Raw genomic sequence first — 22,831 nt, 5'->3', positions numbered from 1 at the left:
GTGATGGTTAGCTTGACAAATAGTGTTCTGTAGATGAAAACTTCCTATATCAAATACTGTTATTGCGCCGTTTATATCTGTTGCTGTTTCCATGGAAATACACAGGCAGAATTACTTTCAGAGCGACCTATGTACCCCAGGAATCTCATTCTCTTTAACATAATTACTGATCTAGATGACAGGGCGGAGGACACCCTTGGCAAGTCTGGCAATGACACAAAACTGGGAGAAGGGTCTGAATATACTAGAGTGTGATGCAGCCAGAGGGACCAAGACATGCAGGAAAATTGCACTAACAAACTCTGGGCAGGTCAACAGTGAAAAGGGTAAAAAGTCCTGCAGCTGATCGGAAGCAAGCCCAGGCAACAATGAATGTTGGGGGCAGACCACCCGCACAGAAGCCCTGCAGAAAAGGCCTTGGGTGCTTGGTGAACAACCAGCAGCATGCCCTTACCACAAAGAAGGGCTGTGGGATCCTGGGGTGCACTAGGAGTGATGCCAAAAGGTCAAATGAGGGGATCCTTCTCTTTCTGTCTACATTATGAGGCCACGCTGCTACTGCTGAGTTCAGGTCTGGGCAGCCCAGAGCAAGAGAGACACAGACATAATGGAGAGAGTCCAACAGAGGACTGCAAAGTTCATCAAAGGACTGGAACAGCTCTCTGCTGAGAGGCTGAGAGAGCTGGGGCTGCTCAGTGTGGAGAGGAGAAGGCCAGCGGGAATTTCATCAGTGTACTGAAATTCTGGAAGGGAGGGTGCAAAGAGGTCAGAGCCAGGCTCCTCTTAGTGGTGCCCAGTGAGAGGACGAGAGGCTATGAGCAAAAAATGCAACACAGGAGGCTCTGTCTGAACATGAGGAAAACATTATTTTTTTTTTACTGTGCAGATGACTAAGCAATGCCACAGGTTGCACAGAGAGGCTGCAAAGTTCCCTCCTTGAAGATTTTCAAAGGCCATCTGGTTCCTCTATACAGATAGCAATCTGCATGCAATTTGATTCTAAACTGAAGCAATGCCTTTCAGCACCCACACCACATCCCAGGACAACACTCACCCCTATACCAGAGATACAAACACCTGATGATTACTGCACTGAAGCTATATAACACATTCAAGGCCAGGCTCCATCAGGCTCTGAGCACCTGATGTAGCTGTAGGTATCTCTGTTCAGAGCAGGGGAGTTGGACTAGATGACTTTTAAAGAGTCCTTTCAAACTCAAATGATTCTATAGAAGAACACTGTTCTGCTGTCTTGCAGAACTCAAGACAACAAAAACAGGAAGCTTTACATCAACAACACTTTTACAACAAACTGAAAGAAGCAATCAAAGTAGGCCTCTTCCTATATGCATTTCTTTACCAGAGATGGAAAATGTATACCGAAGATCCAAAGTTTCTTCCTGCCCCATATTTGTTAGGACTACACTGCCTGACAATCTGCTCCAGGATTTATCTCTTATCCTTGTCACAACACTTCTAATCTTAGAAGTATCCGCAGTTATTTAGATGATTTCATTTTGTTCCATTTCTCCTATGAATGAAACTAGATTTCCAATCTTCCCACTACTCAAAGCAGCACACCAAAAGCACTTTGATTACTCATATTCTTGCTGTTCCAAGTCTTGATGACTGTGATGAGGAAAGCAAAACACAGTACACACCTCATACAGAAACACCCACAATTCAAACATAACTTTTGACTTTTCTTTTACATTTTATTTCCATTATACAACCGGCTCTTTCCAATTTTGGCACACAGCCTTCCAAAAATGTTTCCCAGTTTTAACACTCCAATTTTCTGCGTAAAATCCCTGAAACGGAACATTTTCCCCCTGTTTTATGCACTAGAGCTTTTCATAGCCACCCAGACCACTGCCAACTCATTCTGGGAACGAACAAACAGAAGTCTTGTCAGCTCACTGAATCTGAATGCCACCTTTCTGCCTCATACAAACTGGGAAATTTTGTGAGAATACTGTTCAGTGGCTCTGAAACATTCAAGCGTTGCAAAACAATTTAATTTAATTAATGTTTTTAATTCAGATTTGCTTTTACTGGAATATAATTCCAATAGTACTGCATTAATGCTTTCAGCTTTCTGCTGCATTTTGCCAAGGGCAATTACAGATGCCTCCACAAAATTAGAAAATGCTATTTTTTTCTTCCCTAAGTTTGCAAGATTTCTGAATCCTTTACTCTCTGAACAAGTGAACATCTACTCTTGCACTAAAAGGCACTCACACAGTTGCTCTAACTACCCTGTAATACTATATTAATAGTTTAGCAGCTTTGACCAGAGGTACTATAAATTAAGAGTTAAGCTTTAGAGTTGTCTACAGAAGATATTCTCACAGTCAAGACAGTCCATAAGTTAATGTGCTCATTAAAGTAACAACACAAACTGCAGAAAGTGATGCTAATAGATGAGCGTTTCGTTTCTAAAAACAATCAGTGCAAAAAACCAGAAACATTTAGATAGATTAAAATATCAAGTTATATATAATCTATGTGCTGGAAACAAATTCAGAATAATGAAACGTAAAACAGTGACCCACTGCAAATGTTATCTACTTCTTTTTATTTACCTTTACTCCTTCTCACAACTTAGAATCTAACATTTCAACTAGCAACACCTACGCGCTATCAATCTAATTAATCTAATAGCAAAAGGGAACTGAAATTAAAGCAACAGACCAAACATACTTGTAATCACAAACATTCAGGGAAGAATATCAAACATTCAGATAGGCTTTGGCTTTACTCCAAAGTTCAAACGTTTTTCATGAAACAGTCAACTTCTTCCCAAAAGCTTCCTCACATTTTCTCCTGAACATTTTGCTACGCAACAGAAAAACTCCCTAATACAAATCATACTATATTCAGTTCCAAATGGCTTTCACACACACAGATTAGGTATGTCACAATGATCCCTCTTAACCTACTTTCCTCCTCCTGTTCGCAGCTTACTCTGTTTAGATTTAAGATACAAAACTCAAACAAAGCTATGACATTCTTCATAAAGACTATTTTCTTATTGATTACACACTAGTCAGCACACAGCTGACACACTACAGCATTGCAAATAAAGTACAAAAAAATAAAACCACCCATATCCAAGCAAGTCAAATCAAATCATATTATGCAAAGCCAAGTAATAAATAAAAATTAAGCTAATATGATAAAAACATAGTAAACCTTGATGGTCTATTAACTTAGACTGATTATAGTGTCCATTAATAAAACAAGACTAGGAGACATTACATCATTTGAGTTCATGGGTTAAAGACCCTCAAGGAACAGGAAAAAAATACATCATCAATACATGTCTACACTGTCTACACAAAAAAGCATCTGCTAGAGATTCAAGTAAGACCACAGGGAAAGAAAGGACCTGGGAGCAGCGTGAGATGTTGACTTTGGACATTCAAACAGGGGAGCAATTTAACATAGAACTATTATAAACCATTGACTGAAGAGGATGGTGGTGAAAGGAATTAAATCCAGCTGGCAACTGGTCAGCAGTTGATATTACAATTTGTCCAGTTCAGTATCTTTACTGATGACCAGGATGAGGGCACCACAAGAAAGTCATCGAGCTCCTAGAGTGTGTTCAAGAGTAGGGCAGCACAGGTCCTGAGGGGTCTGGAGCACAAGTCTGATGAGAAATAGTTGAAGGAGCTGGGATTGCTCAGTGTGGAGAAGAGGAGGCTCAGGGGTGACTTACAGCTCTCTACAGCTACCAAAAGGGAAGAGGGGGGCAGCCTCTTCTCCCATTTAACTAGCAATTGGACTAGAGCGAATGGCCTCAAGTTGATCCAGGGGAGATTCAGGTTGGACATTAGGAAATAGTTATTCTCTGAGAGGGCAGGCAGGCACTGGAATGAGCTACCCAGGGAAGTGATGGAGTCACAAACCCTAAAGTAGTTCAAGAAAAATTCAGGTGTTGTATTGAGAGAGATGGCTAAGCGGGAACTATTGGTGATAGGTGGACAGTTGGACTGGATGATCTTAAAGGTCTTTTCTTGGTGATTCTATGATTCGTTAAAAAAAATATCAAACTGATGATCAATGTGTTTAAAAAGATTATTTTAAAAAATTTTTTATTATTTTTTTTTTTAAACTTGACAGGACCTAAACTCAGATGCTGATCATAAACTCGGAAGATAAGGACTTCAGATTGAAAGTCAATCTTTGAAAAATCTATCAATTAAGCCTGTAAAGGCTTTTTTTTTTCCTATCCTAGATCAACATAAACAGATATTCAGATCTAAAGTAATTTATGAGCCAGTTTGAGATTCATGTGACTATGTCTAAACCATTCACACCACAACAGCTACTGAAATTTGAAATAATTTCAAGACAGTATTTGTGACAGAAATTAGCCACTTAGGAAATGATCACTACAGTCACTTCAAAGCATTTTTTTTCCCTTTTTCACTCTTCCCAGGAAAAAAAAAAAAATCTGATTTCTTTTAAATCTGACAAATAGATAACAATAAACAGATAGACCCTATTTTACTAGCAGTATAACTGAAAACATAACAATATTGCTGTGCCCAACATGATTTGATTATCAAGACTCTCTTTATTGGATGCTCTGTGGTGGCAGTATATTAATGTGATACAGAAAAAAACACCTCCTACAAGGAGACATTTCAGAATTTTTCCCAAAACAGGACTACACAGCACACAGCAATTTAAAAAGTTTCATTTCTATGATTAACAAGTACATACCCTTCCTGGAAGAACAACCGCTTTAACCACTCTTGATATTCCAAGGTCATACAGACAGAGAACACTTCCTTCTGCTTCTTCCAATCCAACCAAGAGCCCGGTTCTTTTCTGCCAGGAAAACTCCTTTACCACACGAACAGTAGGAGGCTGCTCATTTACTCCACTGAAACGATATGCAGAGAGCCTCTCTCCTGTCACAGAGTTCACCACCTCAAGTTGAGGACCACATGCCAACCATGCCAGGCCATTTCTTCCTGTAAAGAAAAAGCAAGCTGAGTTAATCCTTCAAAAGAAGATTGAAAACAACTTAAGATGCTGTCCCTTTCCTTCAACAGAAGTATCTAATAAAATAAGACTGACTTTCCTAATTTTGGTCAATTACTTAAAATTACCCCTTCAAATTCTCAAGAAATACACCTTAAAATTAACAGCCTTGTTACTTAGCATTTACACCTCAGAATGATTTTCACTGAGATAAGGATAGCAATACATTGATCCACAGTCTTTACACTGTTTGTCTTGGTTTTGCTAAACGTCATCTGAATACAAAAGGGCACTACAGTCTTCAGGCACATTTCAAATGTATCAGACCTAAAACAATTCACTGATATATCCCCACCTTAAGAATTTAGAATCTGACAAGAAATGATCTTAAAATGGTCATCGAGGCATTAGTAAATTACAACTTTTACATGTGTTACAGAAAGAATTAAACATATTTTGCTTCATACAACTACTGCTTATGGTTAAGACCAAGTAAAATCTCTACTGCCCAAAAAAGAAAAAGAAGAGACCTAGAAATTCAGATAGGCACTCAGCTCTACTTTCAGATCACCTAGAAAGTGAACTGTCTAATCTGCTTAGCCGCTACAGAAACTCTCACTGGACACTCATCCGCATCCTATTAAACACTTTGGAAATATGGCTGCAGCGCTTAACAGTCTTATCCTCCTCCTTCTGTTTTTACCCAGTTTTGAAAAGAAACATCCTTTTTTTTCCCCATAATGTTGTGGAACTACTTCCACACATGATATCATGACAGTCACACCACTGGTGCAAGCCAAGTGTAGCCTTGAACAACACTATTAACTAAAGGACAGATTTTAATGTAATTAAAAATTGAGAAGTGCTCACTGATTCAGCATACTTAAGTAAATGATTCTACTAGCACACCATTGGTTTAGTCTTCAACACACGTTATAATTTCCACACTTACCTAATGCTCACATACCAGCATTTTTAATAGTCCTTTTTGTTCTAAGCCTGATGTATCCCAACAGCACCAATCTGACACAGCTGACACTATAACCCAATGCCTCTAGACAATAATCACTTCATACGAAGATTGAATTTTAAAGAAAAATGCTCACCTCCAGAAAACTTGCCCCGCAGCACAGAATCAAGGGTTATCTCATCCTCCCCAAGTGCTTGAATTGTCACCTCAGGAAACTGCAGCAGACTGCTTGTTACCTGAGCTCTTAGGTCTTGCATTCTTCACTGTAAATGAAGAAAAAAAGAGCGAAAACAGACTAGTGTCAGTCATAACTACTGAGATTCACAGCATTTTCATCCTCATACAGCATACAACCTTCAACAAAGGAAAAAAAATGCACTTAGAACAGTTTCTGACCTTACAACAGAGCAAATGGAGCATCACTTGCTTTTCTTTCACCTATGGAAAGTTTCAATAAGACGTGATGCACAAGTGTGTAAGGATAAGAAGGAAAACAGTAATACACCAAGCTCAAGTCTGCTCAGATACAGAATAGTGAGACAGAATTTAGAAAAAAGCATATTTAAAAAGCTTCTGAACAACAAGCTGCCATTTGTCCTTTATTTTACACTTCAGTAACGTCAATTCTAGTCATTTCACAATCAAGCCTTGCTCATTTTTTGCACGTACAGCTTGAACATTCAATGCTACATTCTTGACTATCTTGATTCTCAAATTCTTCACAAAAACATACAGTTGATATTTTCACATCACTTTAACAGCTCATCTATTAGAAAACAGTTTTTCATATTCTTACGCACAGCACCCTGAAACACTGATTCTTTCTGTACCCAAATTCTTTATTTGATTTCCTCCCTTGTACAGACACTGCACAGAGATACCGATACATTTTGCTATGTCAAGACTTTTTTTTTTTTAATTTGAAAACTTAAAATGATGGAGAGATTTATAAGATGAAGTAGGCGGCTCCATAAGAGATATTCCACACACGTGCAAATACAAAATACTTTAAGTAAACGTATTTTGCAAGATCTGCAATTTATCCAACAGAATCCTTATTCTACACTATAAACTATTAGAGACTGCAATTTCGACATGCACACAAAGCATACTGCATTCACTGCAACAAATACTTGGTTGTATTGTTCAGCATGCGCTCACAACTATCTGCCATACAGCACAGGTCACAGCCTGTTCTGAAGACTAGACTCTGCTAACAAATTGCACGTATTATGGGGAACACTACCTCATAAACGTAACTTACACAAATCGTCCTTCTGTGGATTATTTGGGCATTGGAAGCTACTGTATCTAACTAATGACACAAGCACTGCATATGTGAGAACACATTACTGTATCTCCTAATGGCATTCAGTGCCCTGCACAAAGAACAAGGCAACACCTTGAACAACCACTGCCTCTGGCAAAGCCGGTACTGCAGGTCCTGACCACCCTGCCAGCCTTTACAACCACCACAGTTCCAAGCAGGACAACCTATCTGCTGCAAGTTCGCTGGACTTGCTTTTGGCAAGTCATAGAATGACCTTAAAGATCATCCGGTTCCAACCCCATGCTATAGGCAGACACTTTCCCCTTGACTAGGCTGCTCAAAGCCCAACTCAGTGTGGTCACTATCACATTCCACCTGTTGGTCCTTTACAGGCATAAGAACCTCCAGGGTTGGAGCATCCACAGCTGCTCTGGGTAACCGTTTCTAGTGCCTCACCATCCCAAGCAAAGGATTTCTTCCTTATATCTAGTCCAAACCTACTCTTTTTTTCAGTTTTAATCTCTTACCGCACTTCCTGATAAGAAATTGTCTCTCCATCTTTCCTGTTAGGCCCTCTTTAATAATAAATCATCATTTAGCAATGAAAACAGAACGAGCATCTGTGCTGCGTACAGGTGCTCCAGAGAGCAAAGAGTTCCACATTTCCATCAACAGCCTGGCTTAGTTCAACTGTAATGATCTAACAAGCGTTTTACAAGTAACACAATTCTAAACGCTAAAATAGAAGATACTATTCAACTGCCTAGAATCTCTAAATGCTTTCAATGCCCAACTGCCTTGATAGATGCCTCTGAAACACCGTGTTGCTGAACAAGAAAGAAGGAACGACCAGAGACCATAATCAGAAGTTTCAGAAGAACAAGACAGCCCCTGATACACCTGAAAGAGCAGAAAAAGGAAGCAGCCAAGCAGAAAAATAATATTCAAGACAAATACTTGATGAAATAATGTGGGGACACACTGTATAACAAACCAATTAACCAGCAAAGCACACACAGGAGATTAACAGACTAGATGGAAGCAGGAGATAGAAAAGATTAGGAAAAATAGGTTGTACCTACCCAAAATGCTTCTCATGTAACAGGATATAAGGGGATATAACATGTGTTCTTATTAATCTGTTACCCGTTTTAGAGAACAGGTAAGACAAGAAGATAAAGGATTTGAAACACACAGTCTGTGTTCAGAGCCCTGAATTGGTATTTCGCATATGACTACAGTCTAATTTTGTTTTCTAGAAAGTAAGTTCCTGGCTCTAAGGGACGGCATTATTTTTTTTCCCCTCCTGATTCTAGCAAAAGTTGGTAATGGAAAGAATACTAAAAAAGAATGGAGAACAAACCAAGTTCCTAGCAGCACATTTCCCCAGCCTGCTCAGGTCCTTCTGACAGAGGCACAACCCTTGAGTGTACCAACCACTCCTCCCCCTTTGGATCACCACCAAACCTGCTGGTGATACACTCTGCCTCATCATCCAGATCATTACTAAAAGTACTGATCTTCTTAATGATAACTTCAAACACCCCAAGACAGCCTACTTTAAAGCATTCACCTGGTTGACCCTTTGAGAGAGAACACTGATTCCAACAGCATACATGGAATTCAAAAACCAGCATGATTGTAGAGAATAAGCCATAGATCATTGCCAAAAATCAGCACTAATCGAGATAACTAACATGGAATTTTGCAGCAGTCACAAGATAAATTTGATGAAGAGTGAACATGCATCTTCCAATAGTAAGGGACAGCATTTAAGAATGATTCTTTATTGCATGCCCTCACTGAGCCCTTTCTACAGTACACACCATGGGCACATATCAGTCCAATGCTACCAGAGACACAGCAGAAGCAATGCTCCAACACGTGGATCATTCCTCTAACTTCAAATTTAAACACACTGCAGCTATTTTAAATGCATACAGAAGCAAGAGAAAATTACCCATACAGCACCAAGCATGCCCACGTTTCCCCTAGTAAGCCAACAGTAATTTGACATTTTTTTCCTAGAAATCTGGCCTGGCCATATAGAAAGATAAAGTCCACAATAGAATTATGAACAATATGCAGAGTGATCTGGTTATAAGGATGTTTGACTTGCATTATTCTGCCAAGTTAAACCATAAAACTATTGGGAAATCAGAACAGATGAAAAATACTTGCTCACAAGAATCCTGTGACTAGGTTAGCCAGTGATTGAAGGCACAGGACATCTACTTTAAAGAAATACATTCAAGAATAACTGCATTTCTGGTCCTTCAAAAACAAAGACAAGCATTCCTCCTGTCTATCAGAAACCAAATTAGTGTAAAATGTCTTGCTCAGGAGTTAAACTGGAATCCAACCTTTCAGCTACACCCTACACCCAAGTTGGTCTGTGTACACATCACCCAAATTACCATCCTTCTTTCACCGTGGCCACTTATGACTTAGAAACACCACGAGCTATTCCCACAGCCAGAAGCCCCAGACTCATGACAGGATTTTGAGTGATGAGATTCGAGAAGAAGGTGAGAAATTACACGCTCAAGCAGAATCACGTACAGCCAATTCAGAGTTCTGGGATATCAGTTCTGAATGACTGAAGTATATGAAAATCGGTTTCAAATACAAACTGTTATCTGCTTTCTGAAGAAAAAGCTCAAAACATGGTCAGTCACATGCAGCTGTGATTTCATAAACCGTGGCGAGTTCACTGCCATGAGAGAGGCCTTTCTGCTGCCTCCCATCACTCCATCTGCATTGTGATCAACTCCCCCGTACTCCTGCAGCTTACCTTGCACTGACTGCAACGCCTGCTCTGCTGGCATACTTTACAAGCCAAGGTAACTCCCTGAGCAGACTGGAAACTAACCTAGAAAAGTAGATAGTTTTCTGTCAGATTAGACAGTTAACCAGGCCTGCTCTCAGCAAGCACAAAACCTGGCACAAGAAAGGAGGCAGGACAAGGTAACAAGAATAGAGAGAGAGAATTAGCCTTCTCCATTTTATGGCAGCAAGACATGCTGGCTCACGTGTGAAATGATACGCTTAGATTGCAAGAAAAGCCAAAACAGCCTTTACTTTTAAGAAAGGACACCAACCAAGACACGGTCAACTTCTAACTCCTTGTTTCATGTAAAGACTCACTAGGTCAGAAGGGCTGACAGCAGATGACAAGCATTATCTTTCATGTGGAAGCTAAAGGGATTTCGGGAAGTGTTGCTTAGCAATCAGAGAACAGACAGCACTGGTCACATTTCCTACAGAAAAAGGATAAAGAGCGGGAAGAAGCCAAAGAAGAACATAAGACAAAGGCTACAGAATCACAGAATGGCTTGTGTTGGAAGGGACCTCAAGGATCATCAAGTTCCAACCACCTGCCACAGGCAGGGCCAACAACAACCTCCAGATCGTGTTGCCCAGGGCCCCATCCAACCTGGTCTTGAACACCTCCATGGATGGAGCAACCACTGTCTCTCTGGGCAGTCAGGTCCAGCATCTCCCCACTCTCTCCGTAAAGAAATTCCCCTGATATCCAGTCTAAACCTTCCCTTCTTGAGTTTAAAACCATTCCCTCTTGTCCTATCACTGTCTACCCTTGTAAAAAGTTGATTCCTCTCCTTTTTATAATCCCCTTTTAAATACTGCAATGAGGTCTCCTCACAGCCTTCTCTTTTCCAAGTTGAACAAGCCCAGCTCCCTCAGCTTTGTTCTTTTGAGACAAACAACATCCACAAGTGAGGATGGCAATTGCAGAATTTCTGTATTAGTACTGACTGCTTCCATGACATTTTCTCCAAAAAACAGGAAGCAACACAGAATATTGGAAGAGCAGGAGAAGGAACAAGACACTTCCTGCACTTCAGTAGTCGGGTTCAGCAAATTAGCACTTCGCCATGTTTTACTCCCACAGAAAGACAATTTAGTCAACGATTCAGCAAACATGAATGAGACAGAATTTTCACCCTAATGTTTCAAGCAAAAACCCTATATTTAACTAAAAGTCGATACTGTAGTCTAAAAAGCCGCCCGTATAACAAGGATATTCAATATCAGAACTCTAGAATCAGGGTAACTTCACAGAATCATTAACACTGGAAAAAGCTGCTAGTCCAACCACCAACCTATCCCCACCATGCTCACTAACCATGTCCCGCAATGATACACCCACACAGTTCCTGAACACCTCCAGGGCTGGTGACTCCACCACCTCCCTGGGCAGCCTGTCCCAACGCATTTCCATTCCTTCTGAAAAGGTTTTCCTAATATCCATCCTGATATGGATCTATCCTCCCTGGCACAACTTGAGACCATTCCCTCCCATCCTACTGCTAGTTATAAGGGAGAAGAGGCCAACTCCCACCTCACCACAACCTCCCTTTCAAGTCATTGCAGAAAGCGGTAAGTTATCCCTAAGCTTTTGCTTCTCCAGATTGAACAATCCTAGTTCCCTCAGCTGCTCCTTGTTAGATTTATTCTCCAGATCCACCCCTAAAACCTGCCTTATAGGGACTGTGTGGATGCTCCATAAGCTCTGTGGAGCTTAAGGGAAACCGAGAAGCACAAACCCCCAGGAGAAAGTGAAAAGAAGAGAGTTTCAGCCCGCTGTCCCAACAACCTCCAACTGCTAAAATCCCGTATCTGATGCAGACCACAGATCTGACTTCCCTTCTGATGGAAAAGCATAGGAAACCACATCAGACCAGAGTATGACACCAGATCCAGTTCACCCAGCTACCCCCTACTTTCTAACATGACAACCATTTTTCAAGCACTATGGTCCCTTGTCTAAGGCTGCTAAACCAGAAGCTCCTAAAGTCAGCCCTCAAATTACACTCTTCCCCCTGTTTCTGAGGCAGGTGCAGGCGAGGACAGCCCCATTACAGGGCACACACAGCCTGCCCAGCTCCGCAGCTCCCTGCCCTGGACTTCCCAAACACGGTTTTCACCAAGAGCAACACAGACAGAATGAGTGGCACAAGAGTCATGGCAGTGCTGGCAAACAGCCCCGGGTTTTTGGGAACTCTCTCCTATCAGTTTAAGCATTCTGTTCACTGCACAAGTGGTGAAATAGCACCACACCAGAAAACACCTATCACCATCATTTCTCCAGAACTGCATCTGACAGCCTACCAGATAGGAGATACAAAATTAAGTGAAGCCTGATTAAGCTCATTTGGCTATGTTAGAAGAGCAATCTCTAGGCAAATCAGTGCAACGAGGCAAACTGAAGCAAGGAATGAGAGGAGCTGTCAGAGGCAGGGCAGGGCACAGTCATGCCCCGATGCTTAGTATCACAGAATCACAGAATTATCAAGGTTGGAAAAGACCTAGAAGATCATCTAGTCCAACCATTACCAATACTTCCCAGCTAAATCATATTCCTAAAGTAGTAGGAATAGTAGCTGCCAGCCAGGGCTGGTGCAGGCACCTGCATGGACAGTACTCACCAATTTCACCACACAACTTGGGTAGGGCTCAGCACTCCCTAAATTCCACATTATTTTATTAAACACAATCTAGAAAGGAGTTATTAGACCCAAAAGACTGACACGATGCTTCACAGAATCACACAGAACTGGAGGGGTTGGAAGGGACCTCAGAAGCTTCAGCCCCGGAGTCGGTGCTTATGAAGCAATTGGGCACTTTAGCCTAAGTCAGCAGCTCAGCAGCACGATGTGCGCCCCACGCACCAGCTCAGGCCGCAAAACACTCAGCACCACGCCCGGGAAAGTTGCTGCGGCCAAGAGCGAGGGGACGGCGCCGGTTCTGTTCCCCCCGTAGGGAACCGATACCCCACCTCCTGCTAGGAAACCGGCACCGGGAGACAGGGGCAAAAAAAAAAGGCGCAGGGTTACAGGGCCGGCCTGTCCCGAGCACACCGAAGGCGGGAGGCGCGGGGCGGCCCGCACCGGGCGCAGGAGCCCTCTGCCGCCCCTTCATTCCTCTGCCGCCCCTTCATTCCTCTGCCGCCCCTTCATTCCTCGGCCTCCCGCCGCCGCCCCCACACGCCGCGCAGGCCGCACCGCCGCCTCCCGCCGCGGCCGGGCCACGTGCGTTGCGGCCCGAGGGTCACTTGCATAAGGTCCGCGCCCCGCCGCGGCCTACCGTCCGGAAAGCGCCCGGTACCTGCCGCCGGGGGTCGGCCAACGCCGCCTCCGACCCGCGCCGCCGCCCGCCCCTTTTGCCCTTGCGGAGCCCCTTTTGCCCGTACGTGCCGATGAAGGCGGCGGCATCTCCCGCAGCGGTTACAGCGGCCTCGTCCTGCCCCGTTCGGCCCACCCGCCCGCGCCGCGCTCCGTGCTGCGCAACCGCGCGCTCCCACTCGCCTCTCGGCTCCGCGCTCACCCGCCGGGGGCGGGGCGGGACTGGGGGGAGGCCGGAAATCTCGCGATAATTGCCGCCGTTGTCGCGGGAATTTTCAAATCGGCGGAACTGCGGCCCGGGCAGCGGCCGCGCACTACGTGTCCCGGCGTACCGCTACCCGCTACTTCCGCTCCGCAGCCACTTCCGCTTCCTTCCGCCGCGGGGCACGCCGGGAAATGTAGTTCCCGACCTCCATTTTGCCTCGGGGACCTGCTGCCCCCCCAGCTCCATAGCAGAGTGCCATATCTAGTTCACACCACAAGATACACGTCTCCATCACATTGGCAAGATATGTTGTGTTGAGTAATATGATTTATCTGGGAAGTATTGGTAATGGTTGGACTAGATGATCTTCTAGGTCTTTTCCAACTTTGATAATTCTGTGATTCTGTGAAGATGCTTATTTATCCTTTCAGATTTCCCCTCTTGGAGGCAGGTCATCAGCCACATGAGGAGTGGAAAGTAGCTGTACTTATAAAACGCTAGTTAATGACCTTGGTATTGTGGATATTGTTCCAGTTAGGATGAGAAGATGATAATAGATGATGGCAGCACTTCCTGTTCTAAGGACAATCAAACTCCCACTTTCCTGTAGAGAGTGAGAATTAGATGAGAGAAGATGTGTTCAAACCCCTTTCCACTTACCAGTTGCTTCCACAACCCCCACATTCTTCTTAAGGTAGCTAAGAGCAACGTGTTCTTTTTTTCATATGGGTTTAAATATCTATTTCTTCATTTCTTCTTCTGTTTCTATATTTCTTCACTAGGAGAGTGGTTAGGCCCTGGAACAGGCTGCCCAGGGAGGTTGTGGATGCCCCGTCCTTGGAGGTGTTCAAGATGGGGCCCTGGGCAACCTGATCTAGTAAATGTATGTTTGGTGGCCCTGCCCGGCAGGGGGGTTGGAACTACATGATCCTTGAGGTCCCTTCCAACCCAGGTCATTCTGTGATTCTGTGATTCTGTGATCTATCCACCTGCAGAAAGACTGTTTTTAATCAATCCACACATACCTGTTCACTATATGGTACTACTTTTATACCAGCTATCAATAGAGCTCAATTTCTTCTATACTTAATAAAAATAAATCCATTAGCCCTCCTGGATTCAACAGAGCCTAATACAGTCACTAACACGCTTAAATGGCAGCTACCTAGGGGTGCCTGTAGTATGTTATTTCATCTGTCACTTTAAACTAATGGACTAAATTCTTCTGTTTTCAACTTTAAAAGCAAAAGGTTGGAATTCTGATCTTTGGCATTTTAACAGATTTTCCATTTTCATGCTATTTTTGCTCCAACCCACGTAGTATCCTTCACAAAGAGATTTGTTACACAGCACATTTGAGATCATCTCCATTACATGTTACAGATTGTCTGGAAAATGCCAGAGCTATCAAGTGTCACTCTAGCAGTTTGACAGTGATCTTTTTGTTCGTATTCCTATGTGCCTGTCCTAAAAACAGTAAAAGTGAAAATCAGAATACAAGTCAGTTCCTGTATTCCAGACCTGTTCAATACATACACAACAGATTTTGAAGCAAATCAGCTAAACTTTGAGGCAAATGTTTAAACAGAAGAAAACATGCTCAGAAAGCATAAATTATACCTGAATAATTGTACCTGAGATTCCAGCGTACTCCTTCAGAAGAATGGTTTTGTCTGTTCCCCATCACAGTAAGGATTCCTCGGGAGACTCAGAGTTTCTTTAAGGACAGACTTTTATTTGACATAAAATTCAGCAGAAAAAAACCCCTCTGTATGAAACGCTTCCACTGAGCACTCTCAAAGACAACTCTGCAACCACTCCAGGCATTTGATTAGAGTAAGGCTCACAGACACCTACCTCTTTCTTCACCTCCTCTTTGCCAGGAGAGGAAGCACATGCTTCCAAAACTATTCTGGTAACTACCTCTTCACCCTCCATCTGTCTGGGCTTTAAAGGTGTTAAGATATTTAGCTGCAGATTGCCCTTTACTTTCATTGAGAAAACATACACTAAAGAACGAAGATGGTCAACATAAATTAAGGTTACCCTGTTAGTCACAGAAAGAGCTTAAAGTTAGTATTAAGGGAAAAGGGCATGTCTAATGCTATCCCTTGGAGTGTAGGTATTGTAGCATGGGCAAAACACTAGGACATTAAAGTAGGCATCATCAGATGTTAGTAAACAAATCTGCAGTGCTACCAGGAAGTAGCAGGATCACCAAAGGAGTGTCAGATACATTCAATTTCTCCCAGCTTCCTACACGACAAGCAGCATATATTATCCCTAAATTACAGCTGCTTCTCATAAGGCTAAGACTCCCATTCCTTACATTGTCATTCAAATGCTGATCGTATTTCAGTGGTTGCAGTTGCTGTTTTTAATATATTAATTTGTAAGATGTAAGAGCATGGGTTGTGGATGAGGACCTCACCATGCTAGCATGGAATTAGCATGGATCTTAAGGAGAACTGAGTGGGACTCACAAGGTCCATCAGGTCCAAATCTTGGCTCCATGAAGGAGCGTGGGTCAGAGGCCAGGTGAGAGGGCAGGAGGTGCAGGAGGACTCTGGGCTCCTTTGGCCTTCCCTGCAACATGAGGATAAAGGATGTGCATGATGGTGGAAAGAAAATATGGGGAGAATTGTTATTGGGGCTGGGGGGAGTGGAGGCATTTGTAAGCAATGAAGAGGATTAATAGATGCATTCATTGAAATGCTGAGGAGCCAGAGAAGGGCGGGAGATTAGAGAGAAAATTAGAGGGAGGCAATTCAGGAGCTGAGAGAGAGTGGAACCAGGAACAAGCAGGGGAGCAAGGGACAAAAACATCCAAGAGGGTTAAACATCAGTGCCAGGAGCACAGAATTGCAGGGGATAAGTAGGAGTGGGTGTGAAACAGTGGTGGGAAGCAGGGGTCCTAGTGTCAAAACAGTGGAAGAAAGCAGCAGGATCCTGTGCAGGTGAAGAGGGAAGGAAGGGAGGTGGAGTAGCAGCAGCTGAGACTGACTGCAAATTGAAATTGTTAGGCCAAGCTGGAAAAGTTAGGCTGCTTGGTCTGTGAGGTTGCATGCAGTTTAAATTGTTTAAATCCTATTGGACAAACTGTATTTCAAAGATAATCTTTTTTAGCTAGGTCAGTGATTGACAAATCTAATTGCCAGGGCTGCATAGGGAACAAGCAGGTCACCTCTGCAGCAGCACTGCTGAGCTCCTGAGCAGGGCCCACAGACCCTTGAGCTCAACACCGAGGCTGGGAGAGCTGAGAAGGAGCATGAAGGAGGATGTGAACTGCAAATGTATGCTCAGTTGTACTTTTTTTTCAAGCCACTGAGCAAAGCACACAGTAGCATTCCTTACAAGCTCCTAGTTGAGGCTTGCAGTCTGAAATTTTCAGTAACCCTTACCAAAATTAAGCAATCCACACATACAGAAGGCTTTGTTTAAAAATGCAGTTCAGAGTGTAAGAATATATCATCAGCTTAAAGGGGAAACAAATAAGAAAATGCTTTGGAGATATAGTCATCATTTCCAAACACAGGATTATCTGTAAACATGGAATGCTCAGAGGTGTTATACTTACCTAAGCATGTAATTACAAAGAGACAAGTTTAAAAACAAGAATTAAATACAATTTACTTCCACCCTTCAGTAATGACATATACCCAATATACCCTCTGTCTTTAAAGCTAAATATTAAAACACCTCAGCGGTGCTTTGATGCCATAGCAGGCAGGAGTTTGGTTGGTTGAGGAGTTTCATTGTGAGCTGAGAATGTAATTGTTTCAAGTGAGAGTTTCTTGATTTCTTCTCTTTCAGAGATTGTAGGATAATAGAATCATAGACTCATTAAGGTTGGAAATCATCTCAGATCATCTAATCCAATCACCAACATATTCCCACCATGCTCACTAATCATATCCCCCCAGTGCCACATCAACACAGTTCCTGAACATCTCCAGGGATGGTGATCCCACCACCTCCTTGGGCAGCCCATTCCAGTGCCTCACCACTCTTACTGAGATAAATTCTTTCTAATTCCCAACCCAAACCTCCTCTAGTGCAACTTCAAGCTGTTATATTTCATCCTGTCAACAAGATGAGTCCTAAGATTCATCTTCATTTAACTTTTTGGATTTGGAATGTGAGATCCTATTTATTAGTGCTGTATATTTTATAGATATTCTTAACCTTTCATTCTACTATATTTTTCACTGGGAATAAATATTTTATATTTTTCCTCGAAAATTATACTAACTCAGTTGTAGGGCATTGCTACCAATGCACATTAAAACGTTAATTAGTGCTTTTGAATATCAAACCTAAAGTGATTAGAAACTTAATGGAGCAACAGTAGTATCATAGCATCTCTTCTATTCTCCACTGGAGTGGCAGTAATTTAATATAGCGAGAGGCACTCTGGAATTTCTGAGGGAAAGAGGAAATTAACTGGTGACTGGAACTGCAGTTACTAACACATTGTACAGCCATTAGAAAAGAGAGTGTGAAAGAAGTGCCTGCATTCCAGTTCAAGTAGAAAAGCGGATCTTTCAGGATCCAGAAGACTGAGCAGCACACCATGCAGAGATTATATTTTGTCATCCTCTGTGTAAAACATTATCTCCTGACATCCGGAGGTATTCCCAGCTGCTTCTGGCTGGGTCAGGATTCCCTCTAGGTTTGTGCTGTACCCAACTCAGCGTGGTGGCAGGTGACTCCAGCACACTGCTTGGGGCTCACCCCACCTCCCCACATTTGAGTGAGATTATTGTCTCTAGTTTATGGTCTTATCCACCTTTTGCCATGTGACAGATGAGGATCTAGGTTGGATGCCCAGCAGCCTGTTTTCCTCCAGCTGTGCTGACTGATTCATAAGTCTAACTGCCCACCCTTACAGCCCTGGGCCTTTACATGTCCCTGGCTCCAAAAAATGGCAGGGGTCACCTGAGCTCCCCAGTCACTGAAGCACAGAACTGGCATGTTGGGAAGCTTCATGGATCCCTCACCACCCAGGGGAGTCAGCAGGAATTTCTTACTGGAGTGCCTGGCTCTCTCCTCTGGTGTTAGAGGGAACCCAGGCAAAGCGCAGGGAAAGGCATGTTGCTTGCAGGCAGCCACCAGGTGCTGGGATGAATCATGCTTGGAGGGATCTCACTGTTCATCGTGGTTGGGTAGCTGCTGTTCTTGCACCCTGCTTAACATGCAGCCAATTGCACCTCCCTGAAGCAAGAGTCTCTTATGTGCTGTGCTTGTTGGGCTGCTCTGAGACCTTCCAATTACCTGTACTGATCATGAAAAGAAAGGCAAGGCCACTCCCCATACTCAAGAGTTTCTAATTATATATCCCAGTACTTGCTGAGAAGTTCATGACCTGCGTTTGTTTACACTTTCTTTTATTTCTGCTTCTAGATTCATGCAGGTAAAGGTAGGTGGTTGCTGAAACGTGTCTGAAGGGACTGGCAGATCAAAACAAACCACTGGTAAGCTGTGCCAGCTCAGCTGCACTGTGCACCAGATAATTTGCAGCATGTGTTCCTTTCTTTTCAGCTTACTGTCGGCTGAGTGCACAAGAAGTTCCCAAGTTCTCCATCGGCCTTCACTTCCCCACCATTTGGATAACTGATGTGATGCGAAGACCACACAACAGAAGGATCCACAGCTCAGCTGTGCACTTTCACATTGCAGCAGTAGTGCTCAGTCTGAGATGCACAGCTTGAGAAAAGCAGGGTTTGGATTTATGGTGTAAACAATGGATTCTCTTACACACAGGAAAGGAACAGAAGATCCTGCATAGCGCGTGTGCAGTGTGGCAGAATTAATTGTCCTGTTTAAGCATGAAGGTTTTTGTGCCCATGGTTTTGTTGATAAATCCCAGTGGCCATTAGTTCCTAAATCAAGATTTTCCGAACAAGAGAATTTAGTTGGATCTGAGGTCCCTGTTAGGGCTCCATCAGACCCTCATTACTGTTCACGCTAAAACAAAACAAGAATGGGCTTGTGCAAAATAATATCATAAATAAACAAAAAGAAAGTCCTAAAGACTAAGGTCTTAAAATCTAAAAATCTAACTTTAAGATACAATTTCCCCTCCTTTTTTTCTACAGATGGATCTTTACACTCAGTTTATGCAGTGCAATGGCTACAGGCAGTACACTGGAGCTGAGAATTGGACTGCTGTGCTGAGGTGCTGCAAAGCAGCCTGCAGATGTTTTCTACAACAAACACTCCAATCATTAAGTGGGATTTTGTCCTCTCATTGGCACCAAAGTCACTCTGCTGTCTGCAGTTCATTATCGCAGTGCAAACACAGAATATGTTAGGTTGTTTACACAGTGTTGAAATTTGGAATGTCTTAATTTAGCACAACTTGAGATGGGAAGAAATCAAGTTGAGATGGCTGGTATTAGGCATCTTCTTTGGTGGTTACTGTGCCTGTGTGCAACTTTAGGTCGAAATGCCAAAAGGTGTAAATGAGAAAACTTGCAGTAATCAAATCCAAACTTGTGTAGCAAAAACCTGAATGCTGGAAAATACAAATGTAGAAAGAAAATAAATCATGATGGTTCCTTTCCATAGGGAACACGGATGTATGTTAAGTGACCGTCAAACAGAGGCTTTTAAAAAGCATTCAACAGACAAAACAAGCTCCTGATCACAGCACACAGGGGAGCACAGGATATCCATGTTTCCTCAAACTATCTGCAACAGGCTGGTTGCTGAAAATGCCTGGAAGTATGAGTAATTTCCCTGTGCAGGTAAGCTTTAATGCAAAGGTACCCAGCTGTGAGAGCAGTGCTGCTGAGTGAGAGCAACAAATAGGTTTGCCAGCACAGCAACTACAGTGTCTGATTTATTGCTGTGTGGGCTGTCTGGGTAGCTCAGCCCCGCAGGTTTTTGTTCTGCCAGATGCCCATCAGCTCCCGAGAGGTGCTTACACACCTCATTTGTCAGTAGGTGCTTGGTTCCATGCAGAAAGTGATCAGAACCTTGTTGGGATCCAGCCGACAAGTGCTGAAAAATAGAGGCTATCCATCCTGATGCAAACACAGTGAACACAAAGCCGATGCCCTTGAGAGAGCCACTGTGACCTCTGATGTGAGCAATTTGGAGGAGGAGACATCACTCAGTCTGCTGAATCTGCTTATTAGCTGCTGGAACAAAGATTTACTGTGAATAAATTGTCCTTTCAGCTTTTCCCTCTCCGCTATTTGAAAGATAGAAAATGTGTTTCTGGAAGCGGTGCCTTGGATATTATCCAGGTGCCACCAGCTCTAGGGTCTCCCCAGTTGACCATCAAGTGTGGGGCGATGCCCAGCTGGGCTCCAAGAGAGGCTCTGGAGGTTAGCTCCCAGGTTTTGCTCTCCTGCCTGCATTCATCAGTTGGTTTGTGTTGTTCCCGATGTTCAGGGTGACCAACAGGGACACTGCATCACTGTGCTGGGCTGTGCTCCTTTGCCCAGGCCTCATGGGGGATGCCCAGAGAGGAACCTTGTGTGTAACACTGGCTACGTAAAAAAAACCTGACTGCAGGTTTCTGTGTGGTCTCCCCGTCCCTTCAGCTTATCCCTACCTCTGCTGCTGTGGGATGGAGTCCTGAGCCCCTCTTCCTTCTGGATGCACTCATCTAAAAAAATCAGAGCCAACAAGTTTTATCTCGATGTGCTAGCAAAGATCAGAGTCCTGTTTTGTGAGCCTCCATACAAGGACAGGATTATGTTCAGTCTGCCTTGCAAAGTGCTTGCAACTTGACGAACTGGAAGGGAAACAGCTGCAAGAAGTGCCCTGCCAAAATTCCCCCCACAGCCCGAGTGCTGAGCCAGAAGCTTTGACCAGGTATCCCAGTTCCTGCTGTCTCGTGCTCAAGTAGGCTCGCTCCAAGGTGGGTGGCAGGTGGATCTGTGTCTTTATTGCTAGTAGTGTCTGCTGCCTCTTAAGAAATGTGCTCAGAATGCATACTGCTGAATTAAATATGCATTGGAGGAGCTGCTAGCCCCTGGCTGACTAGCACTCTATCCAAGGAACAGCTCCGGCAGCAGCTGCTCTTTCTGGATGATTAACATCACCTTCCTGTAATTTTGCAAAGCTAACAGCATACAAGGATCTATCCAAGGGCCAGATGGCATCACTGACTTCTAGGCTAAATTTGCAACTGATTGCAACAGAGAATTCTACCTAAAAACAAGCACTGTGATTTGGCCCTGCCTTTGAAGTATAAGGATTTTCAAGCCATAGGAGACTAATTCAGTATTCTAACCTCACTTTCTGAATGAGAAAAAATCACTGCATTTTACCTAGTCATTTTCACATCAAGATCATGACTTTTGGTGGAATGACAAATGGCACTGCTGTACCGTGCATGTTAGCAGAGTTTCTTTCAGCTGGAATTAAACCATGGGGGTGGGAGCCCTCCTCCCAAGCTCCCTGCCTTCCTGAGTGAATGTGACCTGACCCAAAGTGGCATGGATTATTTTAGTCCTTGAATATGTGATAGATCCTGGCTGTTCTGCAGCTTCCACTCCATGTATCAAAATCAGCTCCCCATAAAGGAGGATTAGGCTTAAAATTTGCTTTTGTCTGTGTTGCCTGTTAGGTCTGCCAGGAAAGAAAAAACTACTGTAATCAAGAAACATAACCCCAGAGAGTGATAAATTTCATCCCTGTGCATGTGCTTAGAAATATGTGCCTAAGGTTTCTATTGTGGTTAACCTGCTGCATTTTTAATAAGGGAATTCAAAGCCCTTTATCGTAGTCAATCTCCTTTAAGACTATTCTGCACTTAGGCAATCCAAATTGTTTCACCACACCCTGGAGAATTTTTAGGCAGTGCCAAGATGCAACACTACGTACCAGTAAGATAAACCAGGGGACAAAGGTGACGTCATCAGAAGGAAGAGGAGAGAACAAGGAACAAAACTACAGAGATTACATACATGTTAAAATCCCACAGTCAACCGAGGAACATCAGAGCTTGGCTGTTCCCTGTATTGAGAAGATGACTTTTTCCCGAGATAGACAGTGATGAGGACTCGGTGAAGGTTTAGGCTGTGAGATGGGTGGTTGTGTCTTCAAGCAACCAGATTGTTCTTTGTCATAGATGAGCATTCCAACCTTGTGAACTGAGTTTGATTTGTTGCACAATTTTCACCTTTCTTGTTTGACTGGTTGGTTGTTCTGTTATAAGGTTCTGTATGAGATGAGTGTCAAGGCAAAAATTACACTTGCCAGAGGCAACAGCTGTTATACTTGTG

The 22,831-nt window shown here is 43.2% G+C and overlaps 1 protein-coding gene across 3 annotated transcripts in view; it reads right to left on the bottom strand.

Moving 5' to 3' along the window:
• The window catches only part of AHCTF1 (AT-hook containing transcription factor 1), a 51,986-nt gene extending 38,314 nt beyond the window's left edge, over positions 1-13,672 (bottom strand). The window contains exons 1-3 of one of the 3 annotated variants that reach the window (XM_015857587.2): positions 13,568-13,672; positions 6,105-6,231; positions 4,735-4,988 (exon numbers count right to left, since the gene is read on the bottom strand). In XM_015857587.2, the coding sequence (XP_015713073.1) occupies positions 4,735-4,988; positions 6,105-6,225 (375 nt within the window). In that variant the 5' untranslated portion in view covers positions 6,226-6,231; positions 13,568-13,672. Of the gene's footprint in view, positions 1-4,734; positions 4,989-6,104; positions 6,232-10,032; positions 10,163-13,456 lie in introns of those variants that run through there. The other 2 variants (XM_015857584.2, XM_015857585.2) reach the window with 2 other exon arrangements.
• Between the last annotated feature and the right edge of the window lie 9,159 nt (positions 13,673-22,831).

Source organism: Coturnix japonica, chromosome 3, assembly GCF_001577835.2.
Source record: "Coturnix japonica isolate 7356 chromosome 3, Coturnix japonica 2.1, whole genome shotgun sequence".
Classification (NCBI taxonomy): Eukaryota; Metazoa; Chordata; class Aves; order Galliformes; family Phasianidae; genus Coturnix; species Coturnix japonica.
Note: the sequence above shows the minus strand (reverse complement) of the source record. Positions and strands in the feature narration are given on the sequence as shown.